At 38.0% G+C, this 24,804-nt stretch overlaps 2 protein-coding genes across 4 annotated transcripts in view; one reads left to right on the forward strand and one right to left on the reverse strand.

The window, feature by feature from the left end:
• LOC121388801 (protein broad-minded-like) overlaps positions 1–12,085 on the reverse strand; it is a 50,946-nt gene extending 38,861 nt beyond the window's left edge. For all 3 annotated transcript variants that reach the window (XM_041520307.1, XM_041520305.1, XM_041520306.1), the window contains exons 1-11: positions 11,990–12,085; positions 11,012–11,205; positions 9,988–10,146; positions 8,902–9,055; positions 6,245–6,319; positions 4,802–4,927; positions 4,420–4,495; positions 3,771–3,874; positions 2,173–2,234; positions 935–1,076; positions 572–628 (exon numbers count right to left, since the gene is read on the reverse strand). In XM_041520307.1, the coding sequence (XP_041376241.1) occupies positions 572–628; positions 935–1,076; positions 2,173–2,234; positions 3,771–3,874; positions 4,420–4,495; positions 4,802–4,927; positions 6,245–6,319; positions 8,902–9,055; positions 9,988–10,146; positions 11,012–11,166 (1,110 nt within the window). In that variant the 5' untranslated portion in view covers positions 11,167–11,205; positions 11,990–12,085. The remainder of the gene's footprint in view (positions 1–571; positions 629–934; positions 1,077–2,172; positions 2,235–3,770; positions 3,875–4,419; positions 4,496–4,801; positions 4,928–6,244; positions 6,320–8,901; positions 9,056–9,987; positions 10,147–11,011; positions 11,206–11,989) is intronic.
• Positions 12,086–12,445: 360 nt separating this feature from the next.
• LOC121388569 (protein NipSnap homolog 3A-like) lies at positions 12,446–24,600 on the forward strand. The gene is made up of 6 exons (XM_041519952.1): positions 12,446–12,567; positions 14,746–14,941; positions 15,491–15,652; positions 19,584–19,697; positions 22,163–22,228; positions 23,133–24,600. The coding sequence occupies exons 1-6, from the start codon at positions 12,511–12,513 to the stop codon at positions 23,192–23,194; spliced, it is 657 nt and encodes a 218-aa protein (XP_041375886.1). The 5' UTR covers positions 12,446–12,510; the 3' UTR covers positions 23,195–24,600.
• The last annotated feature ends 204 nt before the right edge of the window (positions 24,601–24,804 follow it).

Consider the following 24,804-nt stretch of genomic DNA (forward strand, 5'->3'; position numbering starts at 1 on the left):
CCATTTGTACCCTTTTGCGTTTCTTTTTTTGAAGAGTATATATATATGTTAAAAAATAAATTTTTATAGCATCAAATGTTTGGTTAAGTCTAAAAGCTGGTGATAATATCTGGAATCTGCTGCCAATTTAAGATCTTTCTGACTAATAAAATATTTTTAATTAATAAAATTACATATTATTTCTATTATTTAAAAAGAAAAATACTAGATTTTCATCCAAAAATATTTTTACAAAGGGGGCGATGATGAAATTTTATGTTTTATTTTGAGCACATTGAGCAAAAGTCAGTGTCTGCCAATAAGAAAAACGGGGACAAACTTTCCTCTGGGTGGTAAGCATGAAAATCTAGGATTTATATTATTATACCATTTCTTGTTTCTTGAAAACACATCAGAAAATTTAAGATAACTCATTTAAAATAGATTGCAACTTACTTATTAATTTTGCTGCATATTATTTCATCGATAAAAAACAAAACTAACGACCCTCACATATTTCATCCTAAATAAAGTATATTACACGCATATGTAAAATATTATTTTCTGACTGCACGTTTAGATGAATACTTACAATAGATTTATATTTCTCCAAGGCTTGTAACAATGCCTTTCGACTGTAATTTGCATGCTGAAATAATTAAAAACAATTCATCAGAGTATGTATTATGTAAACCAAATATCATATTTGACAAACTTTAACTGTATTTGTTTTGAGTGAAAATAGAATTTTCTGAATAACACTGTAGTTTTATAATTAAATTACAGCAAGAAGGAGTTCTAATTATGAGTCAGAACACATAAAGCTGACAGAAACAGATTTTTGTTTTAAATGCCACAATATTATCTTTAAAAAATGAAATAAAACCAAAAGCATACATTATGGACTGAATGAGTTGAGTAAAATGTTTCTTCACTAACTCGGCATGCCTCTTACCATCCACCTGATGAACCAGTTGGCTTTCGGGTCAACAAGAGCCACAAAGTGAAGGGGAGTTAAGCGTGGGGACGGACCGAGACCTGGAGAGTGGTGGATCGACAGCAGACTGAGGGTACTGTCCAGTATTTCCAGCTTATACCTGCAATAAAACAACAATTTCAGTCACTCACAAATTTAGTATTTAAAATTACTTCACTGCACTTTTTATACAATTTGTGAGTGCTATACATCAGTAAATTCACAACAATATACAAATAATTCTTATATAATATAATACAGGAAGAATTTTTAGTTAATAAACTGAAGATAATGAATATAGCTGTGATGTCGACAGCTTTAAGAAACCAACCTGTCAGGATAGCGGATCCAGTAGTTATGAATATAGCTGTGATGTTGACAGCCAGATCCAGTAGTAATGAATATAGCTGTGATGTCGACAGCTTTAAGAAACCAACCTGTCAGGATAGCGGATCCAGTAGTTATGAATATAGCTGTGATGTTGACAGCCAGATCCAGTAGTTATGAATATAGCTGTGATGTTGACAGCCAGATCCAGTAGTAATGAATATAGCTGTGATGTCGACAGCTTTAAGAAACCAACCTGTCAGGATAGCGGATCCAGTAGTTATGAATATAGCGGTGATGTCGACAGCTTTAAGAAACCAACCTGTCAGGATAGCGGATCCAGTAGTTATGAATATAGCGGTGATGTCGACAGCTTTAAGAAACCAACCTGTCAGGATAGCGGATCCAGTAGTTATGAATATAGCGGTGATGTCGACAGCTTTAAGAAACCAACCTGTCAGGATAGCAGATCCAGTAGTTATGAATATAGCGGTGATGTCGACAGCTTTAAGAAACCAACCTGCCAGGATAGCGGATCCAGTAGTTATGAATATAGCTGTGATGTTGACAGCCAGATCCAGTAGTAATGAATATAGCTGTGATGTCGACAGCTTTAAGAAACCAACCTGTCAGGATAGCGGATCCAGTAGTTATGAATGTAGCCTTGATGTCGACAGCTTTAAGAAACCAACCTGTCAGGATAGCGGATCCAGTAGTTATGAATATAGCCGTGATGTCGGCAGCTTTAAGAAACCAACCTGTCAGGATAGCGGATCCAGTAGTTATGAATATAGCCGTGATGTCGGCAGCTTTAAGAAACCAACCTGTCAGGATAGCGGATCCAGTAGTTATGAATATAGCTGTGATGTTAACAGCTTTAAGAAACCAACCTGTCAGGATAGCGGATCCAGTAGTTTTGCGTCTCCTGCTGAAACTCGTTCATTAGCCGAAACTAAAACAAACACATAAAAAATTGTCGAATTTATTATCTGAAAGGGCAGGTCGGAAAGGGAAAGGGATATGTGTCCACACTTCACATATATATATAATGTTCAAAATAAGTAGGGGATATTCAAATATAACACAATATAACAGAGATGTATTAATTTTTATTGCAATATAAATGAATGGTAAAACACAAGCACTCGTGTGACAAGGTATTGGCATTAAAGACTATAGCCAGGATAGTGATGTAGATCCGGAGGAGACACAGATAGGCAACTGGGGGTGGTGCTTGTCAATTTGACATTTTCAATATTTGCACTTGGTAAAAACCCCGCGGTTCGCCAAGCACACATGAATCTGATGTGACATGCTCCTGATTAAACATCCAATATTCGGGGGGATACTGTCCCATTCATCTTGGAGACTGGCACCTAATTCAGCCAAGTCTTATGATGTCCCACATGTGCACAATGGGTAAAAGGTCTGGGCTTAGGATTGGCCATGGCAGTGTGGTTATATTCTGTTGCTACAGATACGCAGTGACCAGTAGACTCCGGTGAGCATGGGCATTGTCGTCCTGAAAAACAAAATGGCGTCCAGCCTGATGTGCAAAGGGCACAATGATCGGTGCAAGGATGTTGTCACAGTTGTACTGCCCAGTGACCCTTTCAGGAACAATATGCAGCTGGGTCATCGGTCATGAGGACGAACGTTGACATAGCTTTAGGGGATAAAAGGAAAAAGGAAGAAAGGTTATGTTTTATTTAACGATGCACTCAACACATTTTATTTATGGTTATATGGTGTCAGAGATATTTAAGGACCACACAGATATTAAGAAAGGAAACCTGCTATCGCCACTTCATGGGCTACTCATTTCGATTAGCAGCAAGGAATCTTTTATATGCACCATCCCACAGACAGGATAGCACATACCACAGCCTTTGATATACCGGTCGTGGTGCACTGGCTGGAATGAGAAATAGCCCAATGGGTCCACCAACGGGGATCAAACCCGCACCGATTGCGCATCAAGCAAGCATATTACTATTGGGCTATGTCCCGCCCCTTAACAGGAAAAAGGACCAAGAGTTAACTTTCTTGAACAGTGATGTCGTTCGTATGGTTTTCTCTTGAATTAGTGACGTAATTTGTATGATTTTCTTTATAGTGTATGTACTGAAAACATTAAAATTACCTCACATATACCGCAAAAGAGTATTTGTTTTCGGATAAAGAGTGCAATGTTTAACGTAGGTATTTTGTAAGACACTTTGCAGTGATTATGTGAAAGTAAAAGTAGGAATAACATGTCTTACTCGTTACTGGGAATACAAAGTTTACAGTTAAATAGATTTAAACCATATACATGTAGCTCAAAGTTCATAATTTTATTATAAGGTTAACCTTTAACTACATATCCTGGTAAATATAGCCGTATGTGTATTTTTCAACAGTATTTACCATGCACATATTATTTCCTTTAATTAGATACACCAGTACTTGTTAAACCTAATGCGACTGTTTAGTGATTAGTACTCACGGCTTTCAACAGTTTGGTGTTTTCAGGTGTGGTCGTTTCAAGACCTTGTTTCAAGTGTGGAATGTGACTGCTCGAATCTTGGAACTTGTCGGCCAGGAAGTCAGCTAAAAAACAAAACAAGTATCTTTTCAAACTGAGTGTTTGACAGTAAACTTTCTTAGCTACAGTTAATTGGGATTTCATTTTGTGGAGTCTTTGTTCATGGGTCTACATGGTTGAGATATACAATACTAAATAAATGACTTACACAGCAGGGTGTATATTTCAAGTGTATAGTTGAGATATACGATACTAAATAAGTGACTTACACAGCAGGGTGTATATTTCACGTGTATAGTTGAGATATACGATACTAAATAAGTACACAGCAGGGTGTACTGTATAGCTGAGATATACGTGACTTACACAGCAGGGTGTATATTTCACGTGTATAGTTGAGATATACGATACTAAATAAATGACTTACACAGCAGGGTGTATATTTCACGTGTATAGTTGAGATATACGATACTAAATAAATGACTTACATAGCAGGGTGTATATTTCACGTGTATAGTTGAGATATACGATACTAAATAAATGACTTACACAGCAGGGTGTATATTTCACGTGTATAGTTGAGATATATGATACTAAATAAATGGCTTACATAGCAGGGTGAATATTTCACGTGTTTGGTTTGATGTACTCGTGAAAGCCTTGGCTATGAACTTCATACTCAGATTCTGGAAAAAAATTAATAATATGATAATTATAGTTCATGATGATATAATTGTTTCAATTATTTTCATAAAATACAAGTAGGTAAAGATTAATCAAATATGTGTAAGTTGCTAGATTAATCTCTGTCTGTCTGTCTTTATATATATATATATATGTTTTATATGCACCATTTCACAAAGGACATTTTAGATGCATCATTTCACAGACAGGATAGCACATACCACGTCCTTTGTTACCCCAGTTTTGGAGCACTCGCTGGAACGTGAATGAATGAATTCTAAGTCATGAACTAAAAGCTGGTAACTCACAGAAAGGTGCTCATCTGGATCGCACATGACACTGTGCAGATTTTCACGGAGTATCGACCAATGATTGCTGTTCACGAAGTCTGCGGACATAATCTGGTTCAGGTTTTGTAGAGCTTGACGGCGGAACTTTGAAAATAAACAGACATATTGACAACAAAGCTAGAAAATCATTTTAAACTGTGTAACATTTTAAAAACTAAATTTCATGGATCTGGTCAACATTCCAGCAGTTAGTGCAATGGGTCCTCTCGCCAATGACAGAAGTTTAGATCTGTTCAGTGGTTAGATTACACTTCTAAACATCTATCTCCTGTATCACCCACGTTTTTTTCTAACTGTTTTCTGAATTGTTCATCCTACTGCATGCATGTCGAAAGTCCACATGGGGTGGTATTGTCTGTGCACTTCCATATACAACTGTGATTCACACATAACAGAGGTTACATAAATAAATTTAAATTATTAAATATCGCAAGTCAAATTAAAATTCTATTATTGTAACAGTTGTGATTTGTCAGCCACATAATTCCAACCAGTAATAGAAGACTAGTGGTCTTTTATGGAATCTTACAACCTTTCTACGTTACTATTAAGTCCTAATCAAAATTAGCACTGTACCGTGGTGGGTTTTGCTTATTCCATATTATTCATGAAAATTCGGGGGGGAAAAACAGCATTATTAATCACCTATTACCATATACAAAAAACAGACATAATAAACATCAGCAAGTTGCCTTTTATAGATGATTTATGTTTAATTTATGTAAGAAAGAATCATATACACAGAAGATTTCAAACAGACTATATAGAGGATACTCCCCTCATGTCTTGTGATATCATAATTTATCAGCATGAGTTGATAAAAGTATTTTATACTTTATCAATGAGTGCTGATAAATTACGATATCACAAGACATGAGGGGGTATTCTTTTTATCATCCATTATCATTCTTTTCATTTGTGACAGTTGTAAACAATGTCAGTAATGTGGATTGAATGTCAGCGGTTTACTCGTTAACTAGCAGAACGGCAGTGGCGTGACATCACTAATGGTAGATTTAGCGCTGAAACAAACAAAGTGATGTAACAAAACATTGTCTTGTGATTAAAATTTGACCAATCAAGATTATTTGTCAGGAGATATTGCAAATTATAGTGCCAGCGATATCTCCTACAAAAACCTTTAATGGATGATAAAAGACGGTGTTATTACACATAGCTATTGTAACACCACCTGCTGGGTGCAGTTAGGTCATACAAGGCTAGAGTTACAATCTGTTTCAAAGTTCTGGGGTCCTTTAAGCCAATGAATTTTTTTTTAATTTCCACCCCTAAATAATATTAGTGTTAGAATTAGTCACATGTTCTAATCACAAATTCAAACTATTCTAAAAACAAATATATATTATTATATATACCATTTATATTTATTTATTTACTTACAGATAAACTCTTGGTTTTGCTTAGGTTATCAGCAATCTGTTTCATATGCTCTGGATCAAACAACATCACACTACCCTAGATTTAAAAAAAAAAAAACTGGTTTAAGCAATTATCAATATTTATTAACCATCCAATATGCGGTATTTGGATTGATCAACAGACAAAAGCCTACATTTTTACAAATACAAATATTTTAAAATGCATTTGGAAGAGTAAATAGTTTGTAAGCCAAGATGGCAGAAATATAATAATTAATATTTATAAATGCTACTCGTGAATAATAATAATGTCATAATGAATCATAAAAATAATGAATTATAATTTTGCAGCATGTTAGAAACATTCAATTAAATGAATTATGCATTACAATGTTACTTAGAACTTTTAAATAAAAAATAATTTTACTGTTATAAAATTGTATTAACATTAGTGTTAATGGAATTTATATTAAGATGTATTTTATATCATATCTTTAAAATCCTGATATTATAATTACTAAATCAGGTATAAATATAACCCAACTTTAATTATATAAAATCAACTTAAGAATTGTTCCATTATAAAAATATAAATATATTGAAATTATACAAAATTGTAGCGTAATTAATATTTCACATTAAAAAAAATGAAAATGTCCACATTTTTATTACAATGATTCTTCTTAAAATAGCTAAAATATAAAATGTCATGCAAAGCATTTTTAAAATTATGTAAATAAGCACCATAAAGCAGATGTTCTACAATTTTTACTAACTAAATGAAAATAAAACACTAAAAATGGACAGCAAGAGAAAAAAAACATCCACAATAAAACTTTACCTTAAAAACGTTTTATTGTATTTAAATGTTTTTAATTATTCAGTCTGCTTGTAAATTTTTTCATTAAAATACACTTTTAAAAATTAACACTAATTTTAAACCAATACTTGAAATATATAGAGGATACTCCCCGAGCAAGCCCTGGATTTCATACTTTTATCAACGAGTGCTGATAAATTATATCACAAGACACGAGGGGGTATTCTTTTTAGTTGTAAACAATGTCAGTAATGTGGGTTGAATGTCAGTGGTAGACTCGTTAACTAGCAAACGGCAGTGGCGTGACATCACTAATGGTAAGTTTAGCGCTGAAACAAACACAGTGACGTAACAAAACACTGTCTTGTGATTAAAATTTGACCAATAAAGATTATAAAAAGCAGTATCTCTTGCAGAGATATCGCAAATTATAGTGCCAGTAATATTTCCTACAAAAGCTTTTAATGGATGATAAAATTTGATTACATCCAAATATACTTTAATATTGATTCCAAGTACAAAAAACATAAGTAAGATACTAACATGGAACATTTTGTTTCCTGAACATTAATTAGTGAAAAGTTTGTTTTGTTTACGACACCATAAGACCACATCGATTTATTCATCATCGGCTATTGGATGTCAAACATTTGGTAATGATGATATATATTCTCATATATAGTCTTAAAAAAAACCTCTATATTTTTCCATTAGTAGCAAGGGATTTTCTACATGCACTTTCCCAGAGATAGGAGAGTACATACCACAGCCTTTTATATACAAAAATAATCCCGAAAAGTTTTCAGTGTGCCATACTTAAACGCCTAAACATTTAAACCAAGTTTTGACTTTTCACAAAGAACTATTTAGTTATTTGGAATGTATTACGGTTAAGACAAGCTGTAACATAAATATGATACAAACAGTGTAAACTGATGTCTAACATGGTCCACAGCCACACATTCATGTTTTAATATAACATTCTGAATAAAAGATTGGATTAAAACCCGAAACTACCACATGAAGGCAAAATAAGGAAGCTTATTAAAGATATTAAAAAACAAAAATACTAGAACTATGAAAACTATAGAGAAACTCAAAATCTACATGCAGCTATTAAGAATGAAGCTAAACTAAAAGCAAGCAAGCAAGCTCAAACTTCAACCATTATGAAAAGTCTCACTTTTACGACCTTGCTAAATTCTTTCTAAAAATGACTTCAAAACAATGTACATGGTATAGGTCATTTGAATGACAGCACAATATTAAACACAGATTTATATTTATGTTTGTTCCTAGAATTTGATAGATTGTAAAAAAGGTACATATTAAATAACAATTGATTTACTTTTACTTATTATATGATTAACTTAGATTGACAGAAAATGTGTAACAGAAATACTGCCAAGACATGCTTACGAATACATTGGAAAATAAATTCCTTGGTAATTTAAATCTTAAAAAGTAATTTCTGTCAACCAAGCTCAAATATATACAGATATTGACAATGTATCAATTTGATTAAATTAAAACCAAGTAAATCTCTAGCGTTTAAAATTTGCGAGTACAACAGTTTTAAAGTTGATTGTCCCTACACTTCCCACAAGTCTTAATTTCGCATAATCATTTTTTATTTGTGCATTACATTTAGGACATTTTATACATGATTGTGATGGGTAATGTTTATATTTAATGGAACCGTTACCTCTGGGTCTCTTGGGGCATGACCCATACATGGTTTATGCAAGTTTAAATGCTCAGAGACGTGACTGTTCCTCACTAGTTATGTTTGAGCAACGTAAGACGAAGCGGAAGCGAAGCCAAATCACCTGTGCGAACATGCTATCACAAGAAGATACCTCCTCCTCGTCCTCTACTACCATCGTCTTATTCCGCGAATGCAATCCTATGTCACCTTGGCGACCTGCAGATAACTCTCGTTCGAAGTTCTCCATCAGTCTCTCCATCGCCTCTTGGATGTTTTTCGACAGCTTGCCTCTAAATTCTGAATATCTGATGTGGGAAGTACACAAGAAAGGTTTAGTAAAACAAATTTCAATAAAACGTACAGACAAACTTCACGAAACTATTAATGCTTCCAAGTTTATGTTATGCATCTACTGTAAATGAAAAGAACAGATAAGAAGAAATGTTAACCGTTTGTAAAGTATGATCTGATCTATAAAGTGGCCCAAAATCCTCCACCACCATCACCACCAACCCTGTTAGATATAGCTATAGACAGTGCTTGTCACTACCATGAACAGACAACTGTGTTTATAATTCAATAAACTGTACAATAACAATACAAAGATAAGAAGCAATGTTTATCTTTACTGTTTGGAATGGATGATCTAGTCTGTACGGGGAACACTTTGTTCTGTATTGTGTCGTTTGGAATGGTTGATCTAGTCTGTACGGGGAACACTTTGTTCTGTATTGTGTCGCTTGGAATGGATGATCTAGTCTGTACGGGGAACACTTTGTTCTGTATTGTGTCGTTTGGAATGGATGATCTAGTCTGTACGGGGAACACTTTGTTCTGTATTGTGTCGTTTGGAATGGATGATCTAGTCTGTACGGGGAACACTATGTTCTGTATTGTGTCATTTGGAATGGATGATCTAGTCTGTACGGGGAATACTTTGTTCAGTATCACCTTGCAATTTACTATGCATGTTTCAGAGATCGTTACACAATTTTAAAATATTAAACAGTAGTTGCTAATCAATGTTTAATAGACTAGAAATATCGCTAATGAAGATTTTGAAAACAAAATGTTTGCTGCTGTAATATGACGGATATTCTCCCACCACCACCACTAACCCTGCTGGATATAGTGCTAGGCAGTGTGGTTTCACTACCATGTGTTCCTAATTCAACAAACTGTACCATGTATTGTACAATAAAAATATAAACAGATAAGAAGCAATGTTTATTCTTACTGTTTGGAGTGTATGATCTGATCTGTGATACGGCCAACCAGAGTATCGGAACTTCCCGTTGCTACGTGGCTCGTTGTGGAATGTCTTTCAATCTCATCATCAATGAGCGGTCCAAGCAGCTCGTCAATCCGATGCTTAAGTTCCTTGACAAATTCATACCTAAACATACAGCAGAGAACGCTTGACAAATTCATACCTAAACACACAGCAGAGAACACTGATACATAGAACATTGCTGACAATGAAACAAGATAAATAATCAATACACCAAACTTTATTTTTGAAAAACACAGGAGCATACAAAATCACATTCAAAAACATACTTACTAAAAGATCATATTTTAATTTATTATTTTTTGGGTTCTTAAACAATAACACGAAGTACCAATACAAAGTGACATCACCAGATGATGATACCTTACAGTGTCATTTTAACTAGGTGCTGGGTTTGTATCCTGGTACCGGCTTCTACCCAGATCGAGTTTAATTACTCAACAGGGTTTGTTTAAGACCACTATACAGGGCTTGAACTTAAGAAGTATTTTCCCATGGCAATTTTTAAAAGAATTGCCATGGGTGAAACAGTCCACAGACGGCAATTTTGAGCCTGCTTATGGCAATTTTTTAAAAAGTGACATTTGCAGCAAATAAACATGACTGAAAAGCTATCTTGTTGTATGTAGACCTCTTTTAAATGTACAAATGTTAAATATTGGCAGATAAGGTACACCAGGTGTATACATTTCGCCATTGTTGAGGAGCTTAAGTGCCATCGGTGATGCTCTCTACCTACGGCAATTTGTATCTCAATGATGTTAAGTTCGAGCCCTGCTATACCGACTTCTCTCTCACTAACCATTAGCCCACTGCCCTGGATAATGATAGCCAGATAGCCAAGGTGTGTGCCTAGGACCACATGCTTGAACATTAATTGTATAGAAGCACAAAAAAATAAGTATATATGAAATGAAATGGATCATGTATTTCTTTTATTGCATAGAAATGAAAAAGTAATGATCATCACTTGTGAAAGTTTTCATCGTTTTCCTCCAGGTGTTGAAGAGCCTCCTCTGTCTGACTCAGAGATTCCGCATCTCTAATGTGCGGCTCAAAACTCAACACCAACTGACGTAAACTCCTAAAAAGCTGCTCGCCCTCAAGACCTGGCCTCAGACTCATTTTCAGAATTTAAACAAGGCTAAAAGTGTCATACAGTTTCTGCAAAAAAAATGTTTTTTAATTTAAACATTGTTAACATAAATTGATGAAATAACAAAAATCAGTAGGAAAGATGTGATTTGAATACTCAGTGATTTATCCAGAATGTGTCACAGGGTTTTATGTCTGATGGAAATGGGGGGAAAAGCATAATTTATTCATAAAGTCTGGGACATTTTTAGGCCACTGAATGATGCAATGCACCACTGTTAAATTGATTTATTAAAGAAGACATATTCACATGTCAAATTGGGAATTTTCAGTGCCTGGATAAATCCCTGATACTACTTTTAAAAAAATATCCTTCAACAATTATGTGATGCTAATGGGATTTGTGTAGGGGTGTCAGTTAAGAATTATGACTGTTTTGTTTTATTTATAAACTATATGTAAGTAATAAGCAGCCAGTCATTGTAAGTTTGTTTTTTATAAATGATTTTATATGATTATATATAGATTAATAATATAATATTATAAATATATAAATACTCACCTACCTGCCCCCTCCAATACTGGTTAAAATAATATCTATCCAGGTATTTGATTAAATTAGTCCATTAAGAAAAGAAAATAATTTATTATTTATAGCAAATAGTATTGATTTCATTAAACGCTGATCTATGTTTGTAGTGTAGCAAGCTACGAAAATAGAACTATGCGATAACAGGTACACGATGATACATAGAATAGATATATATTACGTTTATTCATGCAAATGTAAAACAAACTACACCGATGGTGCTGTAACATGATATGATATAAATGTCAATTAACACTGCTGTACCATTAAAATATCAGTCGTTAAAACAGGAAACAACTAATGTTTGTGTTCTGCATCTTGCTTCGACTTTCGATTGCAAAAATGTTTACATCGGATCCAAGTGACAAATCTAACAAAGCTACTGATTAGTTGACATAATAAACAGTTAACCAATCAAAACGGGTTTAATACGATGACCGGCAAGTGCCCGTAGACTGTCATTCTGTAGCTATTCTAGAAAAGAATCCGGGTCGTTTCGTTTGAGATTAAAGCGTAATATTAAATAAAAATATGGTTTAGCTGCGAAAAAATAAAGTGTAAATTTATTGTAGATTGAACCATTTATTTAGCCGTGTCTATATTCAAATGACATGTTTCCCCGCTTACTGTTAACACGTATCAACACGTCAGACTAAATAAATAAAAAATAAAAATGTATAAGTCGAAACACGTAACACACTTTTGTCCGACAAATGTAAAGGAAAGGTCACTAGGTGACTGGGTCAAAACCACGTAGTAATAATAATTTAATTTACTGAGTCGTGATGAATGGGTTTATAAAGTACCGATCTCTGAGACAGATTGTCTCGAAATGCATACAGGTGCTAATTGGTTGCTTCCTAGTCATTCTCAAAGGGCTGAAACAACCGCGCGTATTTAACTGGGAGGGTGGGGAGGTTAATTAGGAATGCACCACAATTTAGCGAGGTCTGAGTGGGATACCGTACTTACTGTGCATGTTGCTTTATGGTAGCTCATATTTTAACTGTAAACATGTAATATCTATTATGTACTAAAAGAGGTCAATATGTGCCAATTTAATTCAGGGAGTGGGACAGGTAGGTGGTTAGAAGTACACGTACACATGTTTTGGGGCATATGTCTACAGCTCCCATTTTTGTAGGGGGCAGGCTGATTTTAGCTCAAGTCACCTCCAGCCCTTCCCTCACCCCTATTGATATGTAGGGGAAGGCTAGAGGAAACTCTATGTAATGGTTTGGTAATTGTCGACAACCATATGGTCGCAAGCTACCATGTTTAAAATACACATTTTTTTAGTTTGATTATTCTCTAGTCCAGTCATGATATTAAACGTACCGGTATATATGTTGTTAACAAGTACCAACGCTACACGAAGAAACCTGTGCTGTACTTTTATTATGGTGACATATAGGGGAGTCTGGTTTCTTCGTGTAGCATGTGCAATTGTCATAGGATTGATGAATTTCAGTTGACTAGTTTTTATTCTGTCCGAACCAGTGCACTAGTTTATCAAAAACATAGTATGTACCGACTTGTCTATAGAAATAAAATAAAATAAAGTTTGTTTTAATTAATGACATCACTACAGCACATTGATTTATTAATCATCAGCTATTGGATGTCAAACATTTGATAATTAGTGAGCTCCATGGTCTAGTGGATAAGCTGCCGGACAATCAAGCTGACGACAGTGGTACAAATCCCATCAAAGCTGTCTCACATTTTCATTCATCTTTCTCATCTATCATCCTCTGCCTATCATTCTCATTATTTTAATATAAAAAACTTTCCAATTTCTTCCATGATTTCAGTCTGTTTCGACCCTTTCTGTCAGTTTCCTCCGACTCTGTCTTTTGAACTGTCCACACCATTGCCTGCTTGTCTCAGCTTCCTCCACAGGTGCAGTCACTGTGTATTTCCCTGCACTCGTCTGGCATCCTCGTCCTCTGCCATTAATAAAGCTGGTCTGACCCACTGTACTAATTAATGACCGCCGGTAGTAGGGGTGAATAGTAGGTGGTTACAAGTGCCTGTTAACAATGCCAGAAGTAACTACTGAACACTCCCCGAAGTGGTCATACTAAGCCCACAGCTAAAAACTGATGGGAATGGCAATGTGTGGCACGGATAGCCACAAGAGACAAGCAGTTGGAGAGATAAGGACTGGTGTGTGGAGGTGGACAGTGAAAGATAGGAGTAGCCAGATCGGGGGAAAAATGAGACCGAATTCAAAGGAGAGAAAGGAAAAGGGGCAGTGGGATAAAAAACAAAACAACAACAAACATTTGCTAATTTTGACATACATGTATGGAAAATGTAGCGGTTTTCCTTTGTAAGAACTACTCCAAGAAAAACTGCTACATTTTCCATTAGTATCAAGGGATGTCAAACATTTAGTAATTTTTGACACAAAGTCTAAGACAAGAAACCTGCTACATTTTTCCATTAGTAGCAAAGATTGTTAATATGCACTGTCTCACAGACATGACAGCACATACCACTGCCTTTGATATACCAGTTGTGGTGCTCTGGTTGGAATGGGGAAAAAAACAATCAGAGAATGAGTCCACTGAGTTGGTTTGACCCTACAATGCTGCCCCCTTTTATACTTAAGATCATATAAACTGGATGCATCACATGTGTTAGCTCATATAAACTGGATGCGTCATGTGTGTTAAGCTCATATAAACTGGATGTGTCACGTGTGTTAAGCTCATATAAACTGGATGCATCACATGTGTTAAGTTCATATAAACTGGATGCGTCACGTGTGTGCGGTCCAGCTGAAAAAAAAAGAAATACATTAATGAGAGCATCTAGACTGGATGCATGTGATGTGTGTGTCTGAAAATTCATGCGGCCAGCTGCAATGAAATAATCCTATATGGGTTATATGCCACACAAGCCATAGACACATCAGTTGAACTGCAAGCACGCACCACATCCAATCTATATATGAGCCTTTAGTCCGTAATAATTTAATATTTTTAAAATTTGCTTTTTTTTCACACTTACAGATATCCGAGTTTGGCACAGCCCAGAGTTCACCTGTGTATGAACTGCGTACATATGGAATCCAGCCGAAGGATCTGAAGGCATTCCTCGATCTCGGCACAGACTGGATGCATCTGCGATGTTCACACTCCAAGCTGCTTGGTTACTGGGTCAGCGAACTTGGAGGAATCAGCGATGTTTGTCATATTTGGGAGTATGGTATGGTTATAAGGTGTATACTACTAAATCAAATCCCATAGATGACAATAGTAACATACGCGGATAAAGCGCCTTCCTGCAGCGTATCAATCGACGTAAACACCATAAATACTACCACCCCTTATCCTATGACTACCCTAGTTCCGTACAAAATTTTAGTACTTTTTTAACAGGTACCCCATACATGTTTCAAGCACAAGACTATTTGGCTAGATGAAATAAAATTGCATAAATCTTTTGCCCAGATGAAACAATTTTTTTTACAACCAACACACTCGCATTTATTACCAATCACAGGACTTGTGGTGTTAACTTCTCTGTCAAAAGTTCGGTGCACCTCTAGCTTTGACCCAGCCAGAAATTATGTAGCTTAGTACTATCTACAGTATACCTATATGCTGTGAGTGGTGGATATATAACAAAATTATCTTGCATCCCCCCATCCCCCCATCCCCCATGTGATTATTTCTGGAACAGCCATTGCACATTTCCATTTTTATTTTATGGAATTACCGATAGTGTAAGGGTAAAATGTATTTTAAATTTCAGATGATTTAAGTCACCGGGCACGAGTTAGGAAGGCCCTGTCTGAAGATAAAGACTGGATGAGCGGCTATTTGAACAAAGTGTTACCCATGTTCAGATTTCAAACAAACACTCTGATGACACTGGCCCCAGGTTGTAAGATGGCATCCGAGGTCAAACCTGGAGGTAAGTATAAAATATTGCTTGAAAGGTTTTTGTTTTGTTTTGTTTAACAACACCACTAGAGCACATTGATTTATTAATCATCGGCTGTTGGATGTCAAACGTTTGGTAATTCAGACATATAGTCGTAGAGGATCGATCCACTACATTTTTCCATTAGTCGCAAGGGATCTTTTATATGCACCATCCCACAGACAGGATAGCACATACCACGACTTTGAAAAAAATATTACTGGACTACACGGTGGACACTGTTGGGGATATAGCTCAGTGGACAGAGTCTGAGGAGCTTGCATCATAGGATCAAACCACCTCAGTGGACTCATTCTCTGATTAGCTTTTTTCCCCCTACAATTGATATACCAAAGGTTGTGGTATGTGCTGTCCTGTTTGTGGAAATGTTCACATAGAAGATCCTTTGTTGCTACTGGAAAAATGTAGTGGTCTTCCTCTAAGAGAATGTGTAAAAAATAACAAATGTTTGACATCCAATGGTTAATGATTAAAAAATCAATGTGCTCTAGTGGTGTCTTTAAACAAAGAAACTTTAATAACTCTGTCCAAACCTGCATCTGTGTAATCCAGCCTTTTGTATGAGTCGGCACAATCACAGAATTTTGTTTAGGGGCAATTGCCTGTGGTATTTGTAGTAATTTGTGAGTTCAGAACTAATAACAACACAGCTTGCAGGTTTGGACATAGTCTATATATGCACCAAAGTATATTATGTATTTTAGGGCTTTTGTTCATTTTCACGCTGTGAATAAATACAAGTATCAAACAGAACCTGCAGTTTGTGTTAATTCAATACAAAACCCACCTGCTACATAAACACCACACTAATCACCAAGATAATCTCCCAGGTGTGTGGACCAAGCTGCAAGGGTGGAGAGGGGACCAAGCTGCAAGGGTGGAGAGGGGACCGAGCTGCAAGGGTGGAGAGGGGACTGAGCTGCAAGGGTGGAGTGGGACCGAGCTGCAAGGGTGGAGAGGGGACCGAGCTGCAAGGGTGGAGAGGGGACCGAGCTGCAAGGGTGGAGAGGGGACCGAGCTGCAAGGGTGGAGAGGGGACCGAGCTGCAAGGGTGGAGTGGGACCGAGCTGCAAGGGTGGAGAGGGGACCGAGCTGCAAGGGTGGAGAGGGGACCAAGCTGCAAGGGTGGAGAGGGGACCAAGCTGCAAGGGTGGAGAGGGGACCAAGCTGCAAGGGTAGAGAGGGGACCAAGGGTGGAGAGGGGACCAAGCTGCAAGGGTGGAGAGGGGACCGAGCTGCAAGGGTGGAGAGGGGACCGAGCTGCAAGGGTGGAGAGGGGACCGAGCTGCAAGGGTGGAGAGGGGACCGAGCTGCAAGGGTGGAGAGGGGACCGAGCTGCAAGGGTGGAGAGGGGACCAAGGGTGGAGAGGGGACCAAGCTGCAAGGGTGGAGAGGGAACCAAGGGTGGAGAGGGGACCAAGCTGCAAGGGTGGAGAGGGGACCAAGCTGCAAGGGTGGAGAGGGGACCAAGGGTGGAGAGGGGACCAAGCTGCAAGGGTGGAGAGGGGACCAAGGGTGGAGAGGGGACCAAGCTGCAAGGGTGGAGAGGGGACCAAGCTGCAAGGGTGGAGAGGGAACCAAGGGTGGAGAGGGGACCAAGCTGCAAGGGTGGAGAGGGGACCAAGCTGCAAGGGTGGAGAGGGGACCAAGGGTGGAGAGGGGACCAAGCTGCAAGGGTGGAGAGGGGACCAAGGGTGGAGAGGGGACCAAGCTGCAAGGGTGGAGAGGGAACCAAGCTGCAAGGGTGGAGAGGGGACCAAGGGTGGAGAGGGGACCAAGCTGCAAGGGTGGAGAGGGGACCAAGGGTGGAGAGGGGACCAAGCTGCAAGGGTGGAGAGGGAACCAAGGGTGGAGAGGGGACCAAGCTGCAAGGGTGGAGAGGGGACCAAGCTGCAAGGGTGGAGAGGGGACCAAGGGTGGAGAGGGGACCAAGCTGCAATGGTGGAGAGGGGACCAAGCTGCAAGGGTGGAGAGGGAACCAAGGGTGGAGAGGGGACCAAGCTGCAAGGGTGGAGAGGGGACCAAGCTGCAAGGGTGCAGAGGGGACCAAGGGTGGAGAGGGGACCAAGCTGCAAGGGTGGAGAGGGGACCAAGGGTGGAGAGGGGACCAAGCTGCAAGGGTGGAGAGGGAACCAAGCTGCAAGGGTGGAGAGGGGACCAAGCTGCAAGGGTGGAGAGGGGACCAAGCTGCAAGGGTGGAGAGGGGACCAAGCTGCAAGGGTGGAGAGGGGACCAAGGGTGGAGAGGGGACCAAGCTGCAAGGGTGGAGAGGGGACCAAGGGTGGAGAGGGGACCAAGCTGCAAGGGTGGAGAGGGGACCAAGGGTGGAGAGGGGACCAAGGGTGGAGAGGGGACCAAGCTGCAAGGGTAGAGTGGGAACCAAGCTACAAGGGTGGAGTGGGACCGAGCTGCAAGGGTGGAGTGGGACCGAGCTGCAAGGGTGGAGAGGGGACTGAGCTGCAAGGGTGGAGTGGGAACCATGCTGCAAGGGTGGAGTGGGAACCATGCTGCAAGGATGGAGTGGGGACCGAGCTGCAAGGATGGAGAGGGGACTGAGCTGCAAAGGTGGAGTGGGGACCAAGCTGCAAGGATGGAGTGGGGACCGAGCTGCAAGGGTGGAGAGGAGACTGAGCTGCAAAGGTGGAGTGGGGACCAAGCTGCAAGGGTGGAGAGGGGACTGAGCTGCAAGGGTGGAGAGGGGACTGAGCTGCAAGGGTGGAGAGGGGACTGAGCTGCAAGGGTGGAGAGGGGACTGAGCTGCAAGGATGGAGAGGGGACTGAGCTGCAAGGGTGGCAAGGAGACTGAGCTGCAAGGGTGGAGAGGGGACCGAGCTGCAAGGGTGGAGAGGGGACTGAGCTGCAAGGGTGGAGAGGGAACCAAGCTGCAAGAGTGGAGTGGGAACCAAGCTGCAAGGGTGGAGAGGGGACTGAGCTCCCTGACAGGTTCCCTCCCTTGGATTGGCCCTTGAGCTATCCCGAATGGAAAAGAACATCATCAAGCATGATGGACAAATCTTTAATAAGAATGGATATTTACCCTCTTTGATCAGTGCATTCAGACTTCCAGCGATTCAACATGTAATGATGTGATATGCTATGAACCCAGTATCTTACCCAATATATAGCCGAGCATGTAATAGAAAGTATGTAACACATGAAAACAATGCAGGTAAAAAAACTTCCTACCAGGCATAAATTATTAAAACTAGATACTAACTTCAGATACAAAAGACTCCTTAGTACCAGTCTATTAAGTAGACCAAGCATTATTTTTAATATAATTTTAAAAAACCCCACAAAACCCAACAAAACAAATAACATAATTGAGCCCAAGTAGTGCTGCCCTCTGGGCTATTTCGTGTTGCAGCTGGTGTACCAAAAGTTATGTCATGTACTGTCTGTGGGATGCTGCATGAAACTGGCTTCAGTGGTGTTGTGGTTAAGCATTCAGACATAAGACTGGTAGGTACAGGGTTCGCAGCCTGGACCCGGCTCCCACCCAGAGTGAGTTTTAATGACTCGATGGGTTAGATAACTGCACCGACCCCTCTTACTAACCACTAACAATTAACCACTAACCCACTGTCCTGGACAGACAGCCCAGATAGCTGAGGTGTATATCCAGGACAGCATGCTTAAACCTTAATTGGATATAAGCACGAAAATAAGTTGGAATGATTGAATGTTGAATGAAAAGAGTACATGTAGTATTGGCTGCACCGGGTTTCTTCTCTCATTATCCTTTACCATATGTCCATCAGCATATACATGTATAACCATAAATACAAATGTATTGAGTTCGTCATTAAATAAAACATTTCTTTCTCTTTTTTTCCCCCAAATAGTGCTGATTACATAATGTGCTGGGGTGTTGTTAACATCTCTCTTCTTTGTTTTACAGGTGTCTATGAACTACAAGTTCTCACTAAAACTGACTCGGCCTCAGATATCTCCGGCGACGCCCACTCTAGTCTCTTGGCGAGGTTTTTCAGTATCGTTGGTCCTACCAACAGTGGTAAGTATGCAACATCATCTAAAGGCCTCTGTAAAGGCAAGACATAACTCAGTGGCAAAGCCTGATGGGCGATGGGTCACAGGATCGAATACCCTCGGTGGACTGATGTTTTTTCACCATTCCAACCATTGTCCCATGATTTATAGCCAATATGATGACAACAAGTTTCATTTCTTTATTGACCAAGTGTCAAAATGACCATGTGTTAGACACCAAATAGACAGAGATTATAATGTGCAGAGGCGTCGTTAAACAAACAGTTCTCTCCTTTGCTAGTCTTAGTTTAAAAAGTGTTGGGTGTCCAGGCCTTTGAGAATTCAAAATTGGCATAAAATATTTATGGTTATACCAAAACAATTGTAGGTAACCCATTTCTGTTTTTTGCATAACCCGTCATGACCATTTAAATGAAGTCCTGAATTTATTGCTCGAGTGAAGAATTGGTTAGTGCAGTTTTCAGAGGTCACGGTGTCGTTATCAACATTTTGTTTGAGACCTTTTAAAAAATGAGGGCGGGACAAAATGTTCGCTTGATGCAGACCTGTCAACCCTCCCGGATTCCGCGGGAGTCTCCCGGTATTTGATCAAATCTCCTTTTTCCTGTGCGGGAGACAGTTTCTCCTTTTAAATGACATTTTTGTAAGTATAAAAAAAAATCGATCCTCTTTTGTCAAAATAACAGAAGGGAAGTAACTCTGCCTTTTTTTCTCATTCGGCAAATGTCGACTACTTTCGGCTTCTGAGAATGTAACAGGCCGAATTGTCCCGACTGTTTAACCTTTGCCGAAGTGAAAATTGTGGGATAGCCTATTTATATTGTTAAAAAAGCACATGGAGTTTATAAAATGACATGTAATTATAATGTTTGTTGTCATCGTAATGGCTACAATGCGTGTTGCCGCTAATTCAACAGGCTGTGTATTGACATTCAGTGTTGCCATATAAAAAAAAAAAAAATATCCAATTTAGTTCTAATAACACCTCTGAATTGTAAATGTCTTCCCACTGGATTACATAATGCAACTATGACGAATCTGAACTGCCAGACTCCGAGTTGACAGCGATACACACGATGCATGTTAAAATCACATGTCACAGCAAGACAACGAAAAGACCAATTAGCTGTATAAACATACTTGTGTCAGTTAATTTTGTATGTTTGTGCAGTAAAATGTTGGTTATAAGGGTACACTTCAAGAAATTATTTTTGTACAATTAAAAAATGTTGTGTTTGACATTGACATAAAGTTACTCACGGAAATGGGTATAATTCCGGTATATTTTACACGATGTCCGTAATGAGGTTTTACTTATGATTAATGAAAATACAATGTTTATTGCATCATTATAATGATTTTAAATAAGTACCACGCCACCGTTCCTCATTATAGTAAAAACTGAATATTAATTTATAAGATTTATATAAATTTGTCTTTGGTACTTAGGTACACTAACCACAAATGATAATGTAACGCAACCTGTAAGGCTGTAAGTGTAATACCGTAAATGTACTAATTAAATTTTGTATTTCTTGTTCATGTTCTTAACATTTTTGGATAATTTTTTTTTTTTTTTTTTAAATATGTATTAAATCATAATAATATTTAAACTTTAAAAAAAAAAAAAAAAAAAAAAAAAAAAAAAAAATTGTTTTTGTTTTTTTTAATGCCAAGATCTAAGGTTAAGAAGTATATATGACATTATAAAGTATTCATATAACTTATTGTAATAATGTTTTTTTTTAAATCTTGCGATTTTGGGTTAAATTGTGTGAATTTAAAAATCTCCTGCTTTTTGACAAAATCTCCTGCTTTTTCAACACACACCTCCTGCTTTCTCTTGTCTAAAGGTTGACAGGTCTGTTGATGCGCAGTCGGTCTGGGATCGATCCCCGTCGGTGGGCCCATTGGGCTATTTCTTGTTCCAGCCAGCACACCATGACTGGTATATCAAAGGTATGTGTTATCCTGTCTGTGGGATGGTGCCTATATTAGATCCCTTGCTAATAATGAAAAAATGTAGTGGGTTCCTCTCTATGTCAAAATGACCAAATGTTTGGCATCCAATAGCCAATGATTAATAAATCAGTGTGCTCTAGTGGTATCATTAAACAAAACAAACTTTTAAATCACATAATTGTTTTTTAACAAGACCTGGCCCAGTGCTTATAAAACTCTTAACAGAGTCTGAGACTTTAAAGTCATGGCAGCATCATACAATTTGCATACCTCTGAGACCATTAGAGATTGAATCAAGACTAAATGTTTTATAAGTATGGTCTCTGTTCAGTGTTGCAAAATTGTCATGTACACAGCAATGGAACCCTTATTCATCTCTGAGATTTTCTCTATATATTTACAAGAATCTTTTAAACAACCCAAAAGCAAAAAAGGACAAATAAAATCGGCCAAAAACATTTTTACAACTGTATCTAAATGACCTTCTTTGTATACCTCATTCTTCAGAAATCCGACTTTGGCATCATACTGACATGGATGTGGCCATAGATTTCATGTCAAGAAAAGCTGGAGGTCAGTAATACACGTTTAACTTTCATGCACTGCGTAATGCAACTCAGTAGAATAAAGATTTCATGTCAAGAAAAGCTGGAGGTCAGTAATACATGTTTAACTTTCATGCACTGTGTAATGCGACTCAGTAGAATAAAGATTTTATGTCAAGAAAAGCTGGAAGTCAGTAATACACGTTTAACTTTCATGCACTGTGTAATGCGACTCAGTAGAATAATGATTTCATGTCAAGAAAAGTTGGAGGTCAGTAATACATGTTTAACTTTCATGCACTGCCTAATGCGACTCAGTAGAATAAAGATTTCATGTCAAGAAAAGCTGGAGGTCAGTAATACATGTTTAACTTTCATGCACTGTGTAATGCGACTCAGTAGAATAAAGATTTCATGTCAAGAAAAGCTGGAGGTCAGTAATACATGTTTAACTTTCATGCACTGTGTAATGTGACTCAGTAGAATAAAGATTTCATGTCAAGAAAAGCTGGAGGTCAGTAATACATGTTTAGCTTTCATGCACTGTGTAATGCGACTCAGTAGAATAATGTTTCCATCTCGCCATTCAACTGTTTATTTTATTAACTGTGATGCATAATTTGTTAAATTAAAGAACTTTACATTTACATTTCCTTTGATAAAAATAAATTACAGATTCAGCAAATAGTAAATAGATTGTTGTAAATAATGTCACTTTTCAACATGTTTATATAGCTAAAACGGATTAGCTAAACAAATCTTGTTGGATAATGTAGGTTGAAATAGTAAGTTGCTATCTTTAAAAAAAAGATTTGAAAATCCAAAACTGGGAAAAGTTTAAATATAAATTGTTTGATTACAATTTTTAAAGTTTTCTTTTCATTTTTTTAATAAAAAAATATATCTTCTTCATAAATAATTATTTTCTGCAGATATTAAAACAGCTGGCCATTCACGTCTGCTTCTGCCTGCTTCGTGGTCGCCATGGAAATGATTTACCTCCCTTGAATAGAAGTGGCAAGTGGTATTTATAGAACATTCACTATATACAGCAACCATCTTTAGCATGCATGTAATATATAATATCGGCTAGAAGTGTATTTTTGTGTATTGTATATAATCATACTTATAAATAACCTAGTATATCTCAAGTATATTTTTAGAACTAAAGCCTACAGTACACGAGAGTTATCAGTTGAGCAAAACGTTACTTGAGACCTTTTCCTCAGCTAATAGCTACCGGGTAATAGCAGATGATATTTGCCTTGAGTTTTTCGCCTTGAGTGGTCATGAGGAAACATATTTATCATGTTTGATATTTTTGACCATCAGTGGCAATGTGAGATATCAGCTGAGCTGAACTTGCCAACTGACCAACATGAAAATTGCATCCTAGTGACATCATCGTTACCGCAGTAAGCAAACTAGCCCAGCACTTAGCTCACTGTGTGTGGTGAAATTGCTTTGAGCATCGGCTGAGCTAAAAGTTTGAAGTAATGTTTTGTTCAGCTGATAGTTCTTGTTTGCTTTAACCAATAAAAATACTGTCGCACACCAAGCTTTGGCTGTGCTTGTTAATGTAGTCACATAAATATGTGTCATTCTCCATTTTAACACAGAAACGGGTGCAATTCCACTAGTTTGTGTGACAAAGTATTACAGACTTGTATGTAGTATGAACACTACGGCATCTGGTCACAACCATTGATAGCAATAACACGGGTTCAGTAAAAGTGTGGTTGTGTTTGTATGTGGCATTAATAAATGATACTATATTGTGAGGCAGTGAGATTGTGAGTTTATTAAAACTGTAGTTGTGTTTGTATTTTGTATTAATAATATGTTGGGGTGAGATTGTGAGTTTATTAAAATTGTAATTGTGTTTGTATTTTGCATTAGTAAACAATGCTAGGGTATTAGTAAACTGTTCTTTGGTGTCAATAAACAATGTGCTGGGGTTTCAATAAACAGTGTGCTAGGGCATTAGTAAACAATGTACTGCAGTGTTGGTAAACAATGTGCTAGGGTAGTAGTAAAAATGTGCTGGAATGTCAGTAAATAGTGTGCTGAAATATCAGTAAACTATTTATTAGGATATCAGTAAACAGTATTCTGGAATATCAGTAAACAGTGTGCTAGGGTGTTAGCAAACAGTGTACTAGGGTGTCAGTAAACAGTGTGCTGGAGTGTCAGTAAACAACACTGGTATTGACATGGAACTGATTGACAATCTTATTTCCTCCCCACCCCTGTAGTAAATAATGTGCTTGAATATCAAAGGAAATGTTTTATTTAACAATGCACTCAACACATTTTAATTACGGTTATATGGTATCAGACATATGATTAAGGACCACACGGATATTGAAGGAGAAAACCTGCTTTCGCCACTTCATGAGCTACTCTTTTCGATTGGCAGCAAGGGATCTTTTATATGCACCATCCCACAGACAGGGTGGTACATACTACGGCCTTTGATGTACCAGTCGTGGTGCACTGGCTGGAGTGAGAAATAGCCCAGTGGGCCCACCAATGGGGATCGACTTGGATATCAGTGAACCAAAAAAAGAGAGAAAAGATGCGGCGATGCAGCTCTTTTTTCCC

Source organism: Gigantopelta aegis, chromosome 14 (genome assembly GCF_016097555.1).
Source record: "Gigantopelta aegis isolate Gae_Host chromosome 14, Gae_host_genome, whole genome shotgun sequence".
Lineage (NCBI taxonomy): Eukaryota > Metazoa > Mollusca > Gastropoda > Neomphalida > Peltospiridae > Gigantopelta > Gigantopelta aegis.